The sequence below is a fragment of the Neomonachus schauinslandi genome, chromosome 9, assembly GCF_002201575.2.
Source record: "Neomonachus schauinslandi chromosome 9, ASM220157v2, whole genome shotgun sequence".
Classification (NCBI taxonomy): Eukaryota; Metazoa; Chordata; class Mammalia; order Carnivora; family Phocidae; genus Neomonachus; species Neomonachus schauinslandi.
The window spans coordinates 10,020,302-10,038,311 of NC_058411.1; the positions used below are offsets into that span (position 1 = coordinate 10,020,302).

General features: G+C 43.6%; 1 protein-coding gene across 2 annotated transcripts in view; it reads left to right on the forward strand.

Annotated features, from left to right (window-relative positions):
• Window positions 1-18,010, forward strand: part of DDX24 (DEAD-box helicase 24) — a 25,324-nt gene continuing 7,314 nt past the window's right edge. The window contains exons 1-8 of one of the 2 annotated variants that reach the window (XM_021679826.2): window positions 1-85; window positions 1,279-1,995; window positions 8,629-9,141; window positions 10,430-10,583; window positions 10,851-11,366; window positions 13,684-13,759; window positions 16,063-16,251; window positions 16,957-17,086. In XM_021679826.2, coding sequence (XP_021535501.1) covers window positions 1,284-1,995; window positions 8,629-9,141; window positions 10,430-10,583; window positions 10,851-11,366; window positions 13,684-13,759; window positions 16,063-16,251; window positions 16,957-17,086 — 2,290 coding nt within the window. In that variant the 5' untranslated portion in view covers window positions 1-85; window positions 1,279-1,283. The remainder of the gene's footprint in view (window positions 86-1,278; window positions 1,996-8,628; window positions 9,142-10,429; window positions 10,584-10,850; window positions 11,367-13,683; window positions 13,760-16,062; window positions 16,252-16,956; window positions 17,087-18,010) is intronic. The other variant, XM_044917827.1, reaches the window with a different exon arrangement.

The following is an 18,010-nucleotide window of genomic DNA, read 5'->3' on the forward strand; positions in this document are numbered from 1 at the left end:
TCGACGCTGCAGGTGAGGAACCACGGTGGAGGTGTGCGCGGCGGTTGGCCGGCGTGTGAGGGAGCCGCGACGGCGTCTCCACGCGGTGAGTACCGGAGCCCGAGCAGGGCTGGGGTCGGCCCCCGGGGCTCGCGTGGTGGGCCTGTCCAGGGCACTGGCCTGAATTCTCGGGTCCAGTGAGGGCGGCCGCTGGCCCCGCGTCGGGGACCCCTGGTGTGGGCGTCCAGGCCCGGTGGCGTCGGCCTCTCCGCGTCGAACGCCCGTTGTGCCTGAGGCGAGGCGCGGGGCCGAGGCCCTCGCCCCCCGTGCCTGACCACCCCCGCCGCGGTGGAAGCCGGGTGGTTTGCGGTCGTGGCGGAGCTGGGGCGGTGGGTGAAGCCTGCCTCCGCGCTGATCTGCTGAGCCGGCCGGGCGCCATGCCTGGCGGGTTCTGACGTGCGTCACCTTTTTGTGTCGGTGTAACGACCCCCTGAAGCAGATCCTTCATCATCCCCATTTTACAGGCGAGGAGACTGAGCTTCACAGAGATTGAGACGTCCGCCACAGATCCGGAGCCCGTCCGGATTTGAATTATGGTTTACCTTTGTGCTTCCCTCCAGGACCTGTGATTTTTCTTGGTCTTTCTGGAAAGGGAGACCGTGGATGGAGTGTCACTCAAGCGGCCTCTGTTGAAATGTGTTTTAAATCACTTAAAATGTAACGAAAAAGCTGGATGGGCAAAGGCCAGAATGGTGGAATAGGCATTTGCCTTCTTGGGGCAAGGCTTGAGCCCTTACAATAAAGCTGGTGTCCTACATCACCCCCCCCCCAAGAAAAACCCTCCACGTTCTTAATCCAGCCTTCAAAATGACTTGGGTGTGGCAGGCTTCTTTAGAACCTCATGCTTTACATAATTTTATTTGTTCGCATAAAACATTTTGTGACTTAGATATTATTGGGTCCCTCTCCCTTATTTTAAAAGATGAGAGCACTGAGGTTCGGGGAGGATTAAACACCACTGTCCAGTGACACACAAGCAGTAAGTATTGGGTCTGGAATCCAAACCAGATCTAGCTCATGTGTCTGTGCTCCTCCATCTCCTGTGTACCCTCTGTTCCAGGCCAGCCTGCCTACTCTGTTGGTATATTTCTTCTCCTCTTTGATCTTCTCTACCTCTGTGTCCTCGCTTCTTTGCAGGGCCTGATACTCTGTAGGCTGCTTAGAAGATATTTGTTGCCTCAGGACCCCACGCTCTTCAGTTGCCAACCTAATGGAACACTTCTCTCCTTTTCTTTTCAGCAACCATGAAATTGAAGGAGACAAAATCAAGGCCAAAGCCACCAAGCTATGGCAAATTCCAGACAAAGGGAATCAGAGTTGTGGGAAAATGGAAGCAGGTGGAGATTGACCCAAATATGTTTGCAGATGGACAGATGGATGACTTGGTGTGCTTTGAGGAACTGACAGATTACCAGTTGGTCTCCCCTGCCAAGAATTCTTCCAGTCTCTTCTCAAAGGAGGAGCCCAAGAAGAGAAAGTCACAAGCTGTTTCAGGAAAGGAAGAAGGAGAGTCCAGCTCCTCAAAGAAAAAGATGAAGTTCAAGAAGAATAAAGACATGGAAACTGAAGGAATCAGTGTCCAGAAAGAGTTTGAAGTCAAAGATGCTGAGCCAGAGCCCCAGGGAGATGACACGGTTTGTCCTGATCCACAGGTAGAGGAGATGGTATCAGAAAGCTCAGCCCAGACTGTTGCAAAAAAGAAAAAAAAGAAAGGGAAAAAAAACTTGGAGCCTTCCCAGGGTACTACTCCAAAGGTGCCCAAAAAAGCAAAGACATGGATGCCTGAAATGCACGACCAGAAGGCAGATGTAACAGCTTGGAAAGATCTATTTGTACCCAAGCCAGTTCTCCGAGCACTCAGCTTTCTAGGCTTCTCTGCACCCACACCAATCCAAGCTCTGACCTTGGCACCTGCCATCCGTGACAAACTGGACATCCTTGGGGCTGCTGAGACAGGTAAGGGCATCCTTAGCTGGCCAGGGTAAGATTGCTTTTGGGTTGACCTTGTGGCTGCTAACAGGTTGGATGGCTTGGGGAGAGGGGAATTTGGGGATATAATCACAAAAGCAGTGTTGAGTGAAGGTGTTTAGAAGTCAGCCAGCTCTGGGTTGAAATCTGCCACTTTCTCATTGGTACCCTGGACAGGTCGCTTTATCTCTCTGACACCCTGTAGGTCCTATTACAAAATGGAGGTAACACCAGTACCTACTACCCTTTTTTTTTTTTTTTTTAATTGCTTTGTGGGTTAAATGTAAGTGCTACAGTAAAGTTTACGCAGTACACTGCAAGTGATTTGCAAATGGTAGTTTTTTCCTATTCTTGAGCTTTCCTAAATGGCTCAGAGGGGTAAAGTAGGACTAAGATCGGCCCTCTGGAGAGGTAGATCTTCATTAGTATAAGGAATAAGTGTCTAATTCTCAAGAGTTGTCCAAAGATAAAAGGGCTGCTTTGGGAATTGGTGAGTTTATCATTATTGGAAGGATTTGAGTGTGTAACCATTAGGTGGATTTTGTATGTAGATTTGGCATGAGGTGACTGTTGGGACTAGGCATTATTTAAAGTTCCCTTATTCCCTGGGCCATCTTAAGACTTTGCGAAGCAATGACAGGTCAATGACTTGACCTCAGTAGTTTAAGTTACTGACTGGAGGGAGGTGCTTGTACTGCCTGGTACTAGAATCCAACTAGATCAGCAGTAACTGATAGAAATACATATATAATGTGAGCCACATAGGGATTTAAAATTTTCTAGGAGCCGTATTTTAAAAAGGTAAAAAGAACAGGTAAAAGTTAATTTTAACAATGTATTTAATCAGTTTATAAAAATTTCAGTATATAATTAAGGTAAAATCTTTGAGATACTTTACATTCTTATTTGTATACTAAGTTTTCGAAATTTGATGTGTATTTTGAATTTGCAGCACCTCAATTTAGAGTAACCACATTTTAAGTGCTCAATAGCCATCCATACATGGCGAGTGACTGTTAGGTTGTATGGTATAGAACTAGACCATCTAGACACTTTGTGCCTTGGGTTTCTGGAAAGGGTGGTCAGGAAAGTGTGGGTGATGTGCTATAGAAGAGTCATGTAGATGGAAAAGTGAGGAAGGCTCAGGGGAATGGAAGTAATAATGGTAAGTTAGAACATTTTCTTAGCATTTAAAATGTATCATGCACTGTGTTAAGTACATCATACTGATGAACTCAGTTCTCAAAATCACCCTGAGATAGGTTGCATTATTCTCATCTTACTGATGAGGAAACACAGCCTCACAGAAGACAGTATCCATAAAACCACAGCTGAAAAGTAGTAGTGCCTAGATTCTAGACTAGGTCTGTGTGCTATTAAGCATTCTACTACATTGCTTTGGTTTGTGCAGAGGCCTGGAAATGGGTTTCTGGAAGCAGAGGCAAGGTTGTATGAGCCACTGTGGCTAGAGCCTGACATTTGGATTCATACCACAGCTCCTATCAGGCTATCCCTGTGGAATGCTGTGAATCTGCAGGTCCAAGATTCACAAAGATTTTCGGGGCTATGGACAAACTGCTGCCCATACAGATAATGAATATTTCCATCACCCCCAAAAGATGCTTTGGGCCCCTTTTGAAATCTCTCCTGGGCGCCCCCCACTCCTTGTTCACCCCCAGGGTAACCTCTAATATGCTTTCTATCACTTTGGATTAATTTGCATTTTCCAGAATTTTATATAACGGAATCATACACTATGTACCTTTGAGAGGGGATGGGTGTTCGGCTCTTTCACTCAGCATACTTTGAGATTCAGCCGTGTTATTGCAAGTACCAATAGTTCGTTCCTTTTTATTGACGAGTAATATTCCAGTATATGGATATAGCACAATTTGTTTATCCATCTGTTTGTGGATATTTTTGTTCTCTATAGTTTTTGGCTATACAAATAAAACTAACTATAGGGGCACCTGGTGGCTCAGTCAGTTAAGCCTCTAACTCTTGGTTTTAGCTCAGATCATAATCTCAGGGTCCTGAGATTTATCCCCATGTCAGGTTCCACGCTCAGCATGGAGTCTGCTTAAGATTCTCTCTCCCTTTCCCTCCCCCGTGTGTACGCATGTTCTCTCACACTGGAGCTCTTTCTCTCTCTCTCTCCCTCTCCCCCCCTCGCTTTCTCCCACCCTCTCCCCTCCCTCCCTCCCACCACCTCTCCCTCCTAAATAAATAAATAAAATCTTAAAAAAAACACAACTATCATAAATATTGGTGTGTTAGTCTTTGTATGGGTATGCGCTTTAATTTCTGTTGGGTAAATACGTGTGGAATAGCTAGGTCTTAAGGTAAAAGTAACCTTTCAGTTTTCCAAAGTGATTATACCATTTTACATACCCACCCAGTTAGAGTTTAAATTGGTCTCTGTCCCTGCCAATACTTGGTGTGTTCAGTCTCTAATTTCATTTTAGACTTTAATAATTTTAGCATGGTTTCCTTGTGGCTTTAATTGATATCCCCCTAGTGACACGTTGAGCATCTTTTCAAGTGCTTATTTGTATATTCTTTGGTGGTGTCTTTTCAATTCTCTTGCCCATTTTTTAATTGGGTAGTTGTTTTCCTACTACTGAATTCATTATATATTCTGGATATACCCCCTTTATCAGATACTTGGTTTATGATTTTTTTCTCCCAGTCTGTGGCTTGTCTTTTCATTCTCTTTACAGTGTCTTTCGAAAGATCAGAAGTTCTTTATTTTGATGAAGATCAAATGATCACTTTCCTTTTTACAAATGTGCTTATCTACAAATCCTTTGCCTAACCCAAGATCACAAAGATTTTCTCCAGTGTTTTCTTCTAGAAGTGTTACTAGTTTTAGGTTGTATGTTTCAGTCTGTGATCTTTATTGGGTTAATTTTTGTTTACAGTGAGAAGTGTGGATCAGAGTTCCTTTTTTTCCCCTGCATGTGGATATCCAGCACCATTTGTTGAAAAACTATCCTTCCTCCACTGAATTTTGCTTTTGCATCTTTTTTGAAAATCAGTGACTGTATAGGTGTGGGTTTATTTCTGGAGTCTCCCCCCACCCCCACCCCATTGATCTACTTGTCTATCTTTTTACATCAAAACTTCACTATCGGGGCGCCTGGGTGGCTCAGTCAGTTGGGCGGCTGCCTTCGGCTCAGGTCGTGATCCCAGGGTGCTGGGATCGAGCCCCATATCGGGCTCCCTGCTCGGCGGGAAGCCTGCTTCTCCCTCTCCCACTCCCTCTGCTTGTGTTCCCTCTCTCACTGTGTCTCTCTCTGTTAAATAAATAAATAAAATAAAATAAAATAAATTTAAAAAAAAACTTCACTGTCTTGGATACAGCAGCTTTAGAACAAGTTTTAAATCAGGTAGTATTAAGTCCTCTTTGTTCTTTTTAAAAGTTATTTTGGCTATTCTAGGCCCTTTGCATTTCCATTTGAATTTTAAACTCAACTTGTCAGTTTCTACAAAAAGCCAGCTGGTATTTGGATTGAGATTGCATTGATTATAAAGCAAACTGAGGACAAATGACATCTGAACAATATAGAATCTTCCCATGAATGTAGTATATCTCCATTTTTTTTAGGTCTTTCATTTTTTTAGCAGTGTTTTGTAGTTTTTAGTGTGTGCACATCTGTAATTAGATTTGTCCTTAAATATTTCAGGGGCACCTGGGTGGCTCAGTCATTGAGCGTCTGCCTTCAGCTCAGGTCATGATCCCAGGGTCCTGGGATCGAGCCCCGCATCGGGCTCCCTGCTCTGCAGGAAGCCTGATTCTCCCTCTCCCGCTCCCCCTGCTTGTGTTCCCTCTCTTGCTGTGTCTCTCTCTGTCAAGTAAATAAATAAAATCTTTTAAAAAGAGAAAGAAATGCTCTTTCTGCATTTATTAAGATAAGTGGTTTTTCATTTTGAGTCTGTTGATAATGGTGAATTACACTTGATTTTCAAATGCTAAACCAAACTTACATTCCTGGGGTAAGCCAAATTTGGTCACAGTGTTATTCCATTTATATATTGGATTTGATTTGCTAAAATTTTGTTGATAATTTTTGAATTTCTGTTCATGGGATATTGGGTTACAGTTTTCTAGTAATATCTTTGGTTTTGGAATCAGTAATGCAGTCCTTGGAATGACTTTTGAAGTATTCTCCTCAGTTTTCTGAAAGAGTTTATATAGAATTGGTATTTTTTTTCTTCCTTAAATATTTGGTAGACTTCATCTGTGCCTGCACTTTACTTTGTAGGATGGATTTTAACTACAGGTTTAATTGCTTTAATGTATTAGAAATATTTGTGTTACTTATTTTTTCTTAAGTGGTAGGTTTTTTTTGCGGTTCCATTAGTTTTTGTTCCCTGTGTTTTGAAGCTCTGTTATATTTAGGTGTGTAAATGTTTAGGAATGTTATATCCTCTAAATGAATTTATTCCTTTCATAATGAAATGGCCCTCTTTATCCCCAAAGTATTGTTTTTTCTGAAATCTTCTCAATCTGATATTAATGTACCTTTCTAGCTTTATTTTGATTAATGTTAGCATGGTGTGTTTTGCATACTTGTATTTTTTTAAAGATTTTTTTTTTTAAGTAATCTCTACACCCAACGTGGGACTTAAATTTACAACCCCAAGATCAAGACTCACATGCTCTTATCAACTGAGCTAGCCAGGTGCCCCTCGTACTTTTAATCGGTTGACGTCATTGTATTTAAAGTGGGTTTCTTGGAGCTTCTAAGTTGGTGAACCCTTCCTTGTTCTGGGAGGGTGGTGCACCCCCAGTTCCACAGGGATAGAAGCCCTTGGAACCCTTCCAGACTTTGCCTTACGTACTTCTTCATCTGGTTTTTCATCTGTATCCTTTATCATATGCTTTGTATTAAACTGAAACTTCTAAGAAAAAAAAATAAAATGGCATTCTTGTAGAGAGCATGTGTTGGGTCTTGCTGTTTGATCATTGTGACAATCTGTCTTTTATTAAATTGTTGAGATCTTTTACATTTAATGTGAATATTGATAATGGTTAAGTTGTAATCTGTTATTTCGCTATTTGCTATACTCTTTCCTTTTAACTTCTTTTGGACTGATTATTTCTTGTAATGGCATTTTATATCCTTTATTGATCTTATTAGCTGTAACTGTTGTTTTAGTGGTTGCTTTTGGGTTCATAGTATATATCTTTAGTATGTCATAGTCTGTCTTTAATAATATACTATTTTTTATATAGTACAAGAATCTTACAAGACTATATTTCCTTTTCTTTACATTGTGCTTTTTGTTTTACACTTTATATGTGTTAGAAATCCAAAATACATTTTTATGTTTAATAATTTTAAGTTTAAACTTAAATAATATATTTAAATAAGAAAAAGAAATCTTTCATATATATCTATGTTACCATTACTGTTTCTGGTACTCTTCCTTTGTACAGATCCAGAATTTCATCCAGTAGCATCTTCTGCATGGAAGACTCCCTTTAGTACTTCTTGTAGTTCAAGTTTGCTGGTGATAAATTATTCAGCTTTTGTGTGCCTAAACGTCTTTACTTTGCATTTTTTTGAAAGGAATTTTTGCTAAGAGGGTTCTAGGTTGTTGGATTTTTTTTTCAGGTCTTCAAATAAAGATGTAATATTGTCTTCCAGCTTTGATGGTTTCTGATGAAAAGTGCTGTTTATCTAGTGTTAAGGGTCTATTTGCTCTCTTTTTTTCTTACAATTCTTGCTTACAGTGCCTTGTTTTCTTATGGGTTATTTTTTTACTGAGAGCTGCTCATTTTCCTTTGAAAATGATTTGTGAGCATTTTTTAAATAGGTTTTTTTTTTTTTTTAAGATTTTATTTATTTGAGAGAGAGCGAGAGATCAAGTTGGTGGAGAAGCAGAGGGAGAGGGAGAACCCCTTAAGCTGACCCCGTGATCCAGGCTGAAACCAAGAGTCGGATGCTCAATCGACTGAGCTACCCAGGTGCCCCTTGTGAGAATTCTTTGAGGCCTATGATAAAGGTTTCTTCCTCCAGAGATAATTTATTTGCTTTTGCTGGGGGCATTATAACTTTGGAACTACTTTAAATTCTCAACTTGAGCTGTCTTGTTTGTTTGTATTAACCACCCAGAAGATATGAATTTGGGCTTCATATACATTCAAAGATCAGTTTGAAAATGTTCAAGCATAGATAAAAGTATGCTAATTTTAAGTTTTCAGAAAAACTAAGAAAATTGTCTTCTACTGCCATCTTCTCCAGCAAAGGTCTTAGGAAACTGTATATAGATTTCCATTCCCCATACCCTAATGTGATGGTGTTTCTTCACAACAACGACAAAACACACAAAACTTGTCTGTTTAGAGTTTCAGTGCTTGGACTTTGTGTGTAGTTCACATTGGTGACCTCAGGCCTCAGTGCTAGTCTGCTAGACTTTTTCTCAGGCTTTTAATTACAGATACCCTCTGGTTGCAGTGCTTGCTGTTGGGCAACCTGTGCTGAGTGGAGGAGCTGTGGGTTGTTCAGGGTAGCACGTGGCTATCAGGGTCCCTTATTCTGTGTAAAAGAAAGAAGCCCAGACAAAAAGTATGTGTATTTATTGATTCACACTGTTTTTTGTTTTACTTCTAAGGAAGTGGAAAAACTCTTGCCTTTGCCATTCCAATGATCCATGCAGTACTGCAGTGGCAGGTGAAGAAGAAGCCTACTCCAGCTCCAAGTGACACAGGAGCATTACCTGGTGAGACCAGAACCGAGGCTGGAACTGAGTCTGGAGTTTTGCCTGATGAGATTGGAATTGAGGGTGAAGTCCTGCCCAGTGAAGCTGAAGTGAAGGCTGGAGCACCACCCAGCAAGGTCAAGACTGGAGCTGCTGTCTCAGACCAGGTGCTGCCCTTCTGTGATGATGATGCTGGTGAAGGACCTTCTTCTCTGATCAGGGAGAAGGCCATCCCCAAACAGGATGAAGACAAAGAGGAAACGCTTGATGAAGAGGAGACTGGAAGGTTGAAGCAAGAGTTGGGTGGCAAAATCGCCATCTGTAAAGCACATCCAAAGCGCCCTCTGCTTGGGCTGGTTCTGACTCCCACTAGGGAGCTCGCTGTCCAGGTCAAGCAACACATTGATGCTGTGGCCAAGTTTACAGGTGAGGTTTAATTCTGTTTAATAAATACTTCCTGAGAGGATCCTAGATGCTGGGGTGGCAAAGGTGAAAAGCTATAGCTCCTACCCTTTAGGGGAAATCTCTCTCAACCTGCCAGAGAATTAAGCCTTACAGAAAATTGTTTGAGTGACACTGTCTCAATTCTCCCAAGGATAACGCATAGCTAATGCCACTCTAGATGCATAGGAAATTAGTCAATTTATTGGATATGGTGGATGCTTAAGGCAGGGGTTGTCAAAAGTACCTCTTTTTGTAAATAAAGTGCAGCCACACCCATTTGTTTACATAGTGTCTATGGCTGCTTTTGGACTACTAAGGTAGAATGAAGTAAAGTTAGTAGTTGTGACGGATTTAGCTCACGAGGCCAAAATGCTTACTATTGACCCTTTAAGAAAATGTTTGCCAACCTCTGCCTTAGGGCACAAGAACTTACTCTCTCAGGGAATTCCTTTCGGGAAGGGCTGCGCAGTGAGAATTTTAACTTTATAATAAAAGCAACAGTTACCAAGCTCCTACTGTGTGCCGGGCACTTTGCTAAGCACTTTGCCTACATGATCCTGTATTTTCTTTCCACATTGGATACCTTGAGAAGTCCTCCACCAGAGAACAGAACAGACAGTAGGCATTAGAGGCATTAATTCTTTTTTTTTTTATTTAAAGATTTTATTTATTTATTTGAGACAGAGAGAATGAGAGAGAGAAAGCACATGGCGGGGGGAGGGTCAGAGGGAGAAGCAGACTCCCTGCTGAGCAGGGAGCCCGATGCGGGACTTGATCCAGGGACTCCAGGATCATGACCTGAGCCGAAGGCAGTCGCTTAACCAACTGAGCCACCCAGGCGCCCTAGAGGCATTAATTCTAATTGAGGGGGATGGGCAGGGCTTTCTTGGGAAGTGTGTCACAGCTGCAGAGTGACCTCCTTCCCAGCATTGTGGTGCACTACTGCTCACTTTTCCTGGAACTTTGGATGTAAACATGCCTGGGTTCAAATCCAGCTCTTCTGTTGTTGATAAAGGGGAGGGAGTAGAAAGAAATGAGGTTGGGGAAGTAGACAAAGCCCAGATCATAGAAGACTTAATGTGCCTTCTAGGAGTGGCACTAAGAGTCAGGCCAGGCCCACTCTTTTAGTGCCCCCCCCCCCCAAAAAAAAGAGAGGGGAGCTGTCTTGGTGATTGATTTCCTCTGCTGATCTGGGGGCACCTGTGTCATTCGTGGCAGAAAATATGCAGCCAGCTGAATAACAGGGTCTTTTATATTTTGTGTACTGTAGGAATTAAAACTGCTATTTTGGTTGGTGGAATGTCTGCGCAGAAACAGCAGAGGATGCTAAACCGCCAGCCAGAGATTGTGGTCGCCACTCCGGGCCGGCTGTGGGAGCTAATTAAAGAAAAGCACCCTCATTTGAGCAACCTTAGGCAGCTCAGGTAAGTGACATACCTCCCCTTTCCCTTTCACGCCCTTTTCTGTCGTGGGCCTGAGAGAGCATGGTAGCGTATGTATTATCTTCTCCCTATCACTAAGTGCCATGGTGTGGTACCAGTCAGACTTTAGCCTTTAGAAAACCATGCAGGAGGGGATTGAGTCCCTGGTGGTGGTGGTGTGTATGTATGTCTGTGTTGAGGGTGGAGATGGTAGTTGAGTGTGCTGTATAAATGACTCCTCAGGTTATGTGGGTCTCTCTGTATCTGCAGGTGCCTGGTGGTCGATGAGGCTGATCGGATGGTTGAGAAAGGCCACTTTGCTGAGCTCTCACAGCTGCTAGAGATGCTCAGTGACTCCCAGTACAACCCAAAGAGACAGACGCTTATTTTTTCTGCGACACTGACCCTGGTACATCAAGCTCCTGCTCGAATCCTTCACAAGAAGCACACTAAGAAAATTGACAAAACTGCCAAAATTGACCTCCTCGTGCAGAAGATTGGCATGAGGGGCAAGCCCAAGGTCATTGACCTGACCAGAAATGAGGCCACAGTGGAGACACTGACAGAGACCAAGATTCATTGTGAGACTGATGAGAAAGACTTATATCTGTATTACTTCCTAATGCAGTATCCAGGCCGCACCTTAGTGTTTGCCAACAGTATCTCCTGCATCAAACGCCTCTCTGGGCTCCTCAAAGTCCTGGATATCATGCCACTGACCCTACATGCCTGCATGCACCAGAAGCAGAGGCTCAGAAACCTGGAGCAGTTTGCCCGTCTGGAAGAGTAAGTCAGGCCTGTACCCAGAGCCCAGGGTCTAGTCATTAGGTCAAGGTTGCCAGGATGGTGGGGAGATGGTGGGAAGCTACCTTCTGACATGGAAGCCTTATCGGTAGAAGGTAGCCCTTTTTTGCGTATCATGAAGCAGGCTTACTCTCATCTGATGCATTTGGTTGCTGATAATGCCCAACAGAAACTTTCTTAATAATGAGTAACGGTGATAATAATACCTATTGTTGTGGAATACTTAACAATAGAGTAAGTATCATGTTGGCATTTTAGATACATTATTACATTCATTCAATTCTAACATCCTTGAGAAGCAGAAGAATGGATTCATGGTTAAGAACACAGACTGGAACCAGACTGCTTGAGATTAAGACCTTGGCTGTGCCACTTCTAGCTGGCCAAATTACTTCAGTGTGTTGCAGTTTTCTCGTAATTAGCATAATAGTAGAATAATAGAAGCTAATGGAGAGGGTTGTTAGGAAGATTAAGGGAATTTATACATATAAAGCATTTAGAACAAATGCTTAGCCCGTGGTATGTACTTGCTAATGTTAGTTTTAATACAGCTTTTCATTTATTGTCATTCTCATTTTATAGATTGATAAAAGTAAGATCTAGAGAAGCTAATCAGCTTGCCCAAGGTTTCTCATCCTGAAAGTGACAAAGCTGGGCCTCAGACAAACCGGTTAGACCCAGAAGTCATGCTTACCATGCTGTCACTGTGCATCTCTTTTTGGGCCAGACTGATGCTCAGGCAGCAGTGTGCATATTGTCAGGTTATGGGCCTGAGAAGTTGAGGTCAAGTCTAGATTGACTTTTGCCCAGTGTTTTGTCAGGTTACAGAGTGATTAGTTTCTAGAACAAGTGTCTGGTTTACCTCCTTTAGAATATTGCTAGGTAGAAGTTAGCAGTTTATATGGTGTCTCAGTGGGGTGTCTGTCTGATTGGATGGGGTCCCCTAAATGTGGGGCAACAATCGGGTGGAAGCCAAGGCGCTGGCCTTGAAAGAATTCACCTGAGGCAGAACAAAGGAGCCACAAGGGAGTGGGCAAGCAGGACAGCAGAGGAGAGGCTCTCTGCAATGAGGCAGTGGATGGGGCTGTTTTTAAAGGGGGAAGATGAGGAGGTATGGCCATGTATGGAATTCTGCCTTTTTTGGTAACTGTGCCTAGTTGTAAGTAGCCTATTGGTCAGTTAGGGCCTATGGGTATTTTGAGGTGGGTGGCCTGATGGGCCTGTCTATATTCGGCCAGATGGTAGCTGTGCGTCCTTTCTTTCTACATTCCTCAAGTCTGTTTGCCTAAAAGTGGCCTCTACATCTTATTCGATCAGGGATTGGGAAACGGTGGCTCATGGTCTTAAATCAACTAGTTTTATTGGAAGGCAGCAAGGCCCATTTATATATTGTCTGTGGCTACTTTGGCAGTAGCAGAGTTGAGTAGTTTCAACAGACACTATCACCTGCAAAGCCCAAAATAATTTATGGTCTGGCCCTTTATAGAAAAAGTTACTGCCTTTGACTTAAAGCAGTGGTTGAATTTGTATCATATTCCCCAGCCCTACCTCAGAACTACAGGGAGCAGGGATTCTGAAGAGCCCAGAATCTTAAGCTTTTAAGACATAGATCAGGTGCTTTTGACTTTCCTTGAACTACACATACATTAAGAAACATTACCCAATGAAATTACTGAGTGCTTACTGGGAGCCAGGCACTGTTCTAGGTAATAGAACACTGAGTAACACAAAGCCCTTGTTACAGGGTTTACATTCCAGTGGAGGGAGATCATAAATTGAAAAGCAATTATGTAGTTTGTCAAGTGGTGCTGAGTGCTGAGGAGTAAAGTTGTGCAGGGAGTTGTACTAAAGTGGGGTCAGGGAGGTTTCCCTGAGAGGGAGGGGTTAGAGCAGAGTATGGGCAAAGCAAGGAAACCTGAATGTCTGAGGAAGACTTTGTAAGGCCTATGGTGTAGCAAGTGCAGAGGCTTGGAGGCCAGACCATGTTTGGCAAATTGGAAAGAAATCTAGGATGTCTGTGGGACCAGAGGGAAGTGAGTGGGAGGGTGATAGATGATGAGGTCACTGACCTAGAATATGGCCTCATTTATTTTACTGGAGGTGGTCTTTTATGATTGCAGAGTGTGGCTTGTTGACTGTGGTCAGTGAGACCCACCTTTGGATCCCAGCTCCACAAGTGAAGAGCCATGTCGGTGCCTTGGGAAGTTAATCTCTCCGAGCGCACTCAGCAGGCAGCAAGGAGCTGCTCACGGACAGCTGTAGGTTGTTCTTGACGGGCTTGTCTCTCTCTGTCCCGCAGCTGTGTTCTCCTGGCAACTGATGTGGCGGCGCGGGGCCTGGATGTTCCCAAAGTCCAACATGTCATCCATTACCAGGTAGGGGAATTAGGGAATTTGTTGCATCGAATGGGGACTTTTTTCAGCAAAGGTTTGGGGAGGGAGGAAAGAGAGGGAGAAGAATTATTAGTCCCAAGGCCTCATGCAGCAGAGTACCACTGGCATCTAGTGACTGACTAGCTGCTGCCATGTTTGGAACACTCATGAGATTTATTCGCAGAAAACCTATTGGCACTTCTGATACCGCTTAGCCCTTCTCTCTTTGATTTGGGCAAACTCATTGATGTTGGCAGGTTAGAGTCCTATTTTCTTCCACGGAATAGGCATAGTAGCATGTAAACTGGTTACCCTGGTGTAGAGAAGTAGAAGAGTGTGGTGGTTAGGACCTGCCTGGGCTTAAATCCCAGATGTGTAACCTTGAGCAAGCTGTTTAATCTCTTTCTGCCTCAGTGTTTTTGTTAGATGGAAGTTAGCACAGTATCTACTTCTTCAAGTTTTTATTAAGGTAAAATAAGTTCTTATGTGTGAAGAATTTAGAAAGACACAGGGCATATCCTGAGCACTTACTAAATGTGAGCTGCTGTTGATACTGACATTAATATTAGTGCACACACCTGGTAAATCCTAGCATAGAGTGGTGGTTAGGAGCTTAGGCTTCAGAGCCACCCTTGCAGGGTTCAGATGCTTGTGGTCTGCTTCATAGTTGGTTAGCTTTGGGCATGTTACTTAACATCTCTGGTTTCTGTGTCATTGTAAACTGGGAGTGATGATGCTGCCTAACCCTTAGGGTTACCATGAGAATTAAATGAGCTCCTGCTGATGAAACCCCTAACACAGCACAGCATTAAGTGTAAAGTGGTAGCTATTCTGGTGTTACTATTTCTCCTTTCTAATCCCTTATGCTTTAAAAAATCTTTCAGGGTGTAGGGGCGCCTGGGTGGCTCAGTCGGTTGAGCGTCCAGCTCTTGGTTTCAGCTCAGGTCATGATCTTGTGGGTCATGAGATCAAGCCTAGCGTGGGGCCTGAGCTCAGTGGGGAGTTTGCTTGAGGATTCTCTCCTTCTGCCCCAACCCCCACGTGCACTCTCTCTTTCTGTCTCTCAAATAAATAAATCTTTAAAAAAATCTTTCAGGGTGTCAGTTCAGTGTAGCAAATCTTTCTTCTTCCTCTTTTTGGGGAAGAGGCTGGGCCAGTCTTTGTGGGAGAGATCCAGATGAACAAAATGTAGTCCTAGCCCCTGAGAAGTATCAGACCAACTAAAGGAGATGAGACCAACAGCCATAATTTAAGGCAGAAGATATTAGAAAGTTGCAAAATATAATGGGAGAGAGTGGTAACTTCTAGTTTGGGAGGTAGGAAAGGGCTTTCTTTTAAAAGATGCTTTGCATTTAAGGATGGGGGGGAGGATCTGGGCATGTAGAGGTGGAAGGGAAGGAGGAGAGAATGTGTGGAAGTGGGAAGTTGGCTATGAGTGGGGGGTTATGTTGGGAGAAGAAAGTGAAAAATGGCCAATAGACCACATTTCTAGCACCATTATGAACAGTTAAGTACTTAGAGCTGCATTGGAAGTGGTAGTGTTAACCTGGGCTCAGTGGAGAAGACTGTTTTGGATTAGTGGTGAGTGCCATGGGTGCAGGGGAGGGAGGGATTGTTAGCACCCATGCCACACCTATGGATAATATATCCAGTATGTATTAGAGTAGAAGCAATGGAGCCTAGCGGGGGTTAGTGTGGTCTTTGCAGCTTGACTGCTTCAGTTCGAATCTTGGCTCCACTATTTAGTTCCTCCACCTAGAGGGAATTGCTTAACATTTCTGTGTGTCAGTTTCCTTGTCTATAATATGGGTAATCATGAAAGCACTTCATGTTATTGTTTGTGAGGAATAAGTGGGATACTACATGCAGAGTGCTTGGAATTGCCTGGCCCGTTGTAATCATTCAGTAAATGTTGGTTATAATTATCATGTTCAGTCATTTATATAGAGTTAATGAAGAATCAGTGGAGTTTCTTTAGTTAGAATGGGAATTATGGTCAGAGCTTTGACTCAGGAAGATTGCAATGGCAGCTTTGGGCTGGGTCAAGCGGAGTGGGAGAGACTAGAGACGAAATAAGTGACTGTCGTTCTGTTGAGTGGTCATGAGGGCCTGAAACCAGGGCAGGGGGCATGGGAGGGCAGACGCTGCACAGTGAATGGGCTAAAGAATTAGGACTAAGGGAAAAGGACTGGATCTGTCCACAGTGCTGGAGAGGTTTCTAACTGCCTGGCTCGGGGAAGCTGGCCCTGAGGGGAAGAACACTGTTGGGTGATAACCACGCGTTGACTTCTTGGTTCCTCTGGCAGGTCCCTCGCACCTCGGAGATCTATGTCCACCGAAGTGGTCGAACGGCTCGTGCCACTAATGACGGTCTCAGCCTGATGCTGATTGGGCCTGAGGATGTGATCAACTTTAAGAAGATTTACAAAACCCTCAAGAAAGATGAGGACATTCCACTGTTTCCTGTGCAGACAAAGTACATGGACGCAGTCAAGGTAAAAGGAAAAGTTAAAAATCTAGTACTGATGAGGGAAGGGATTGTGCTGCACCTTCACCTTGCTGTGAGGCTCTGGTTCTGCCAATAGCTATTTAAATAGGAAGATTCGTTTAAAAAAAAAAAAGAAAGAAAGAAAAAAGGAATGTGGGGGCACTGTACGTGGTAGAAGGTAGAACGGTGAGTCGTCAAAAACAGGAATTTTCTTCTTGAGCCCTTTCTTCACTGCCTGCCCCTGGAGCCTTCACTACCACTTTCTTCCTCCACTGGACAAGGACAGTGAGTGTGGCTTCCTGGACATCCAGTGGTTGTAGGGAAGTGAGGTCAACTTGTCTTGCTGAGGCAGATACTAAACCTTTTTCACATTCCTGAAGCAAATGCCAGTAATTCTATCTTTGGGGTTTTATTTTATTTTATTTATTTATTTTTAAGATTTTATATATTTATTTGATAGAGAGAGACAGCCAGAGAGGGAACACAAGCAGGGGGAGTGGGAGAGGGAGAAGCAGGCTACCTGCTGAGCAGGGAGCCCAATGAGGGATTTGATCCCAGGACCCTGGGATTATGATCTGAGCTGAAGGCAGACATGCAATGACTGAGCCACCCAGACGCCCCTCAAGAGCTTTTTTTAAAGACACAACTTATATGAGCCTTTGCTTCCCAGAGGTCTGAATGCTGTCAAATGAACACTGTTCCTTTCCCCCAGGAACGAATCCATTTAGCTCGACAGATTGAGAAAGCGGAGTATCGGAACTTCCAGGCTTGTCTGCACAACTCCTGGATTGAACAGGCAGCAGCTGCCCTTGAGATTGAGTTGGAAGAAGAGATGTATAAGGGTGAGTGGACTGGATGGGACTTGAAGAATTCATTCAGCATTTTTCATTTGTTTTTTCCTTCAACTTTTGTCTTGTTGGAACTTCGCCACTACCATGGGTCCTGTTAAAATCAGCAAAGATTTCCTTCTTTGTGAAAGGCCTTAGTCCCACATGAGCCTACAGTCCTTGGCCTTTGTTCCCTCTGTCTTATTTATCTCGGCTGCCTCCCTCATGTGACATCAGGGGTAGGCTTTGCAGCCAGGGGCCATGCTGGTCCATTCCCTTAGCTGGCTGTATGACCAGGTCAAGGTCTTTAATTTCTCTTTTGTACTAGGCTGTCATCATTTATAAGATGCAGGTCATAATGTTCCTACCTCATGGGGTTACTACAAAAGATGGGTTGAATTGATGAATATAAAGTGCCTTTATCAGTGCCTGGCAAATAGAAAGGATTTCATACATTTAAAGTTATTATTTATGATTATTGTTACTACTACACCAGTCGTCATCTCATCTAACTTCCATGGTCACATGACAAACAGCAGGAATTTTTTTTTTTAAGATTTTATGTATTTATTTGACAGAGAGAGACACAGCGAGAGAGGGAACACAAGCAGGGGGAGTGGGAGAGGGAGAAGCAGGCTTCCCGCCGAGCAGGGAGCCCGATGTGGGGCTCGGTCCCAGGACCCTGGGATCATGACCTGAGCCGAAGGCAGACGCTTAACCAATTGAGCCATCCAGGAGCCCCATAAACAGAGCAGGAATTATCATCCTTTTACATATGGAAATTAGAGGCTCATGGAAGAGAAGCTGTTTGTGCAGGGAAATAGGTCCATTACCAGGCCTTTCCTGAGCCCCTACTCTGAACCTGGATCTGTGTGGTCCCTGCTCTAGGAAGGCTCTTGAGTCTTAAGAAGTGGTAGAACCAGATCTAGAACCAATGAC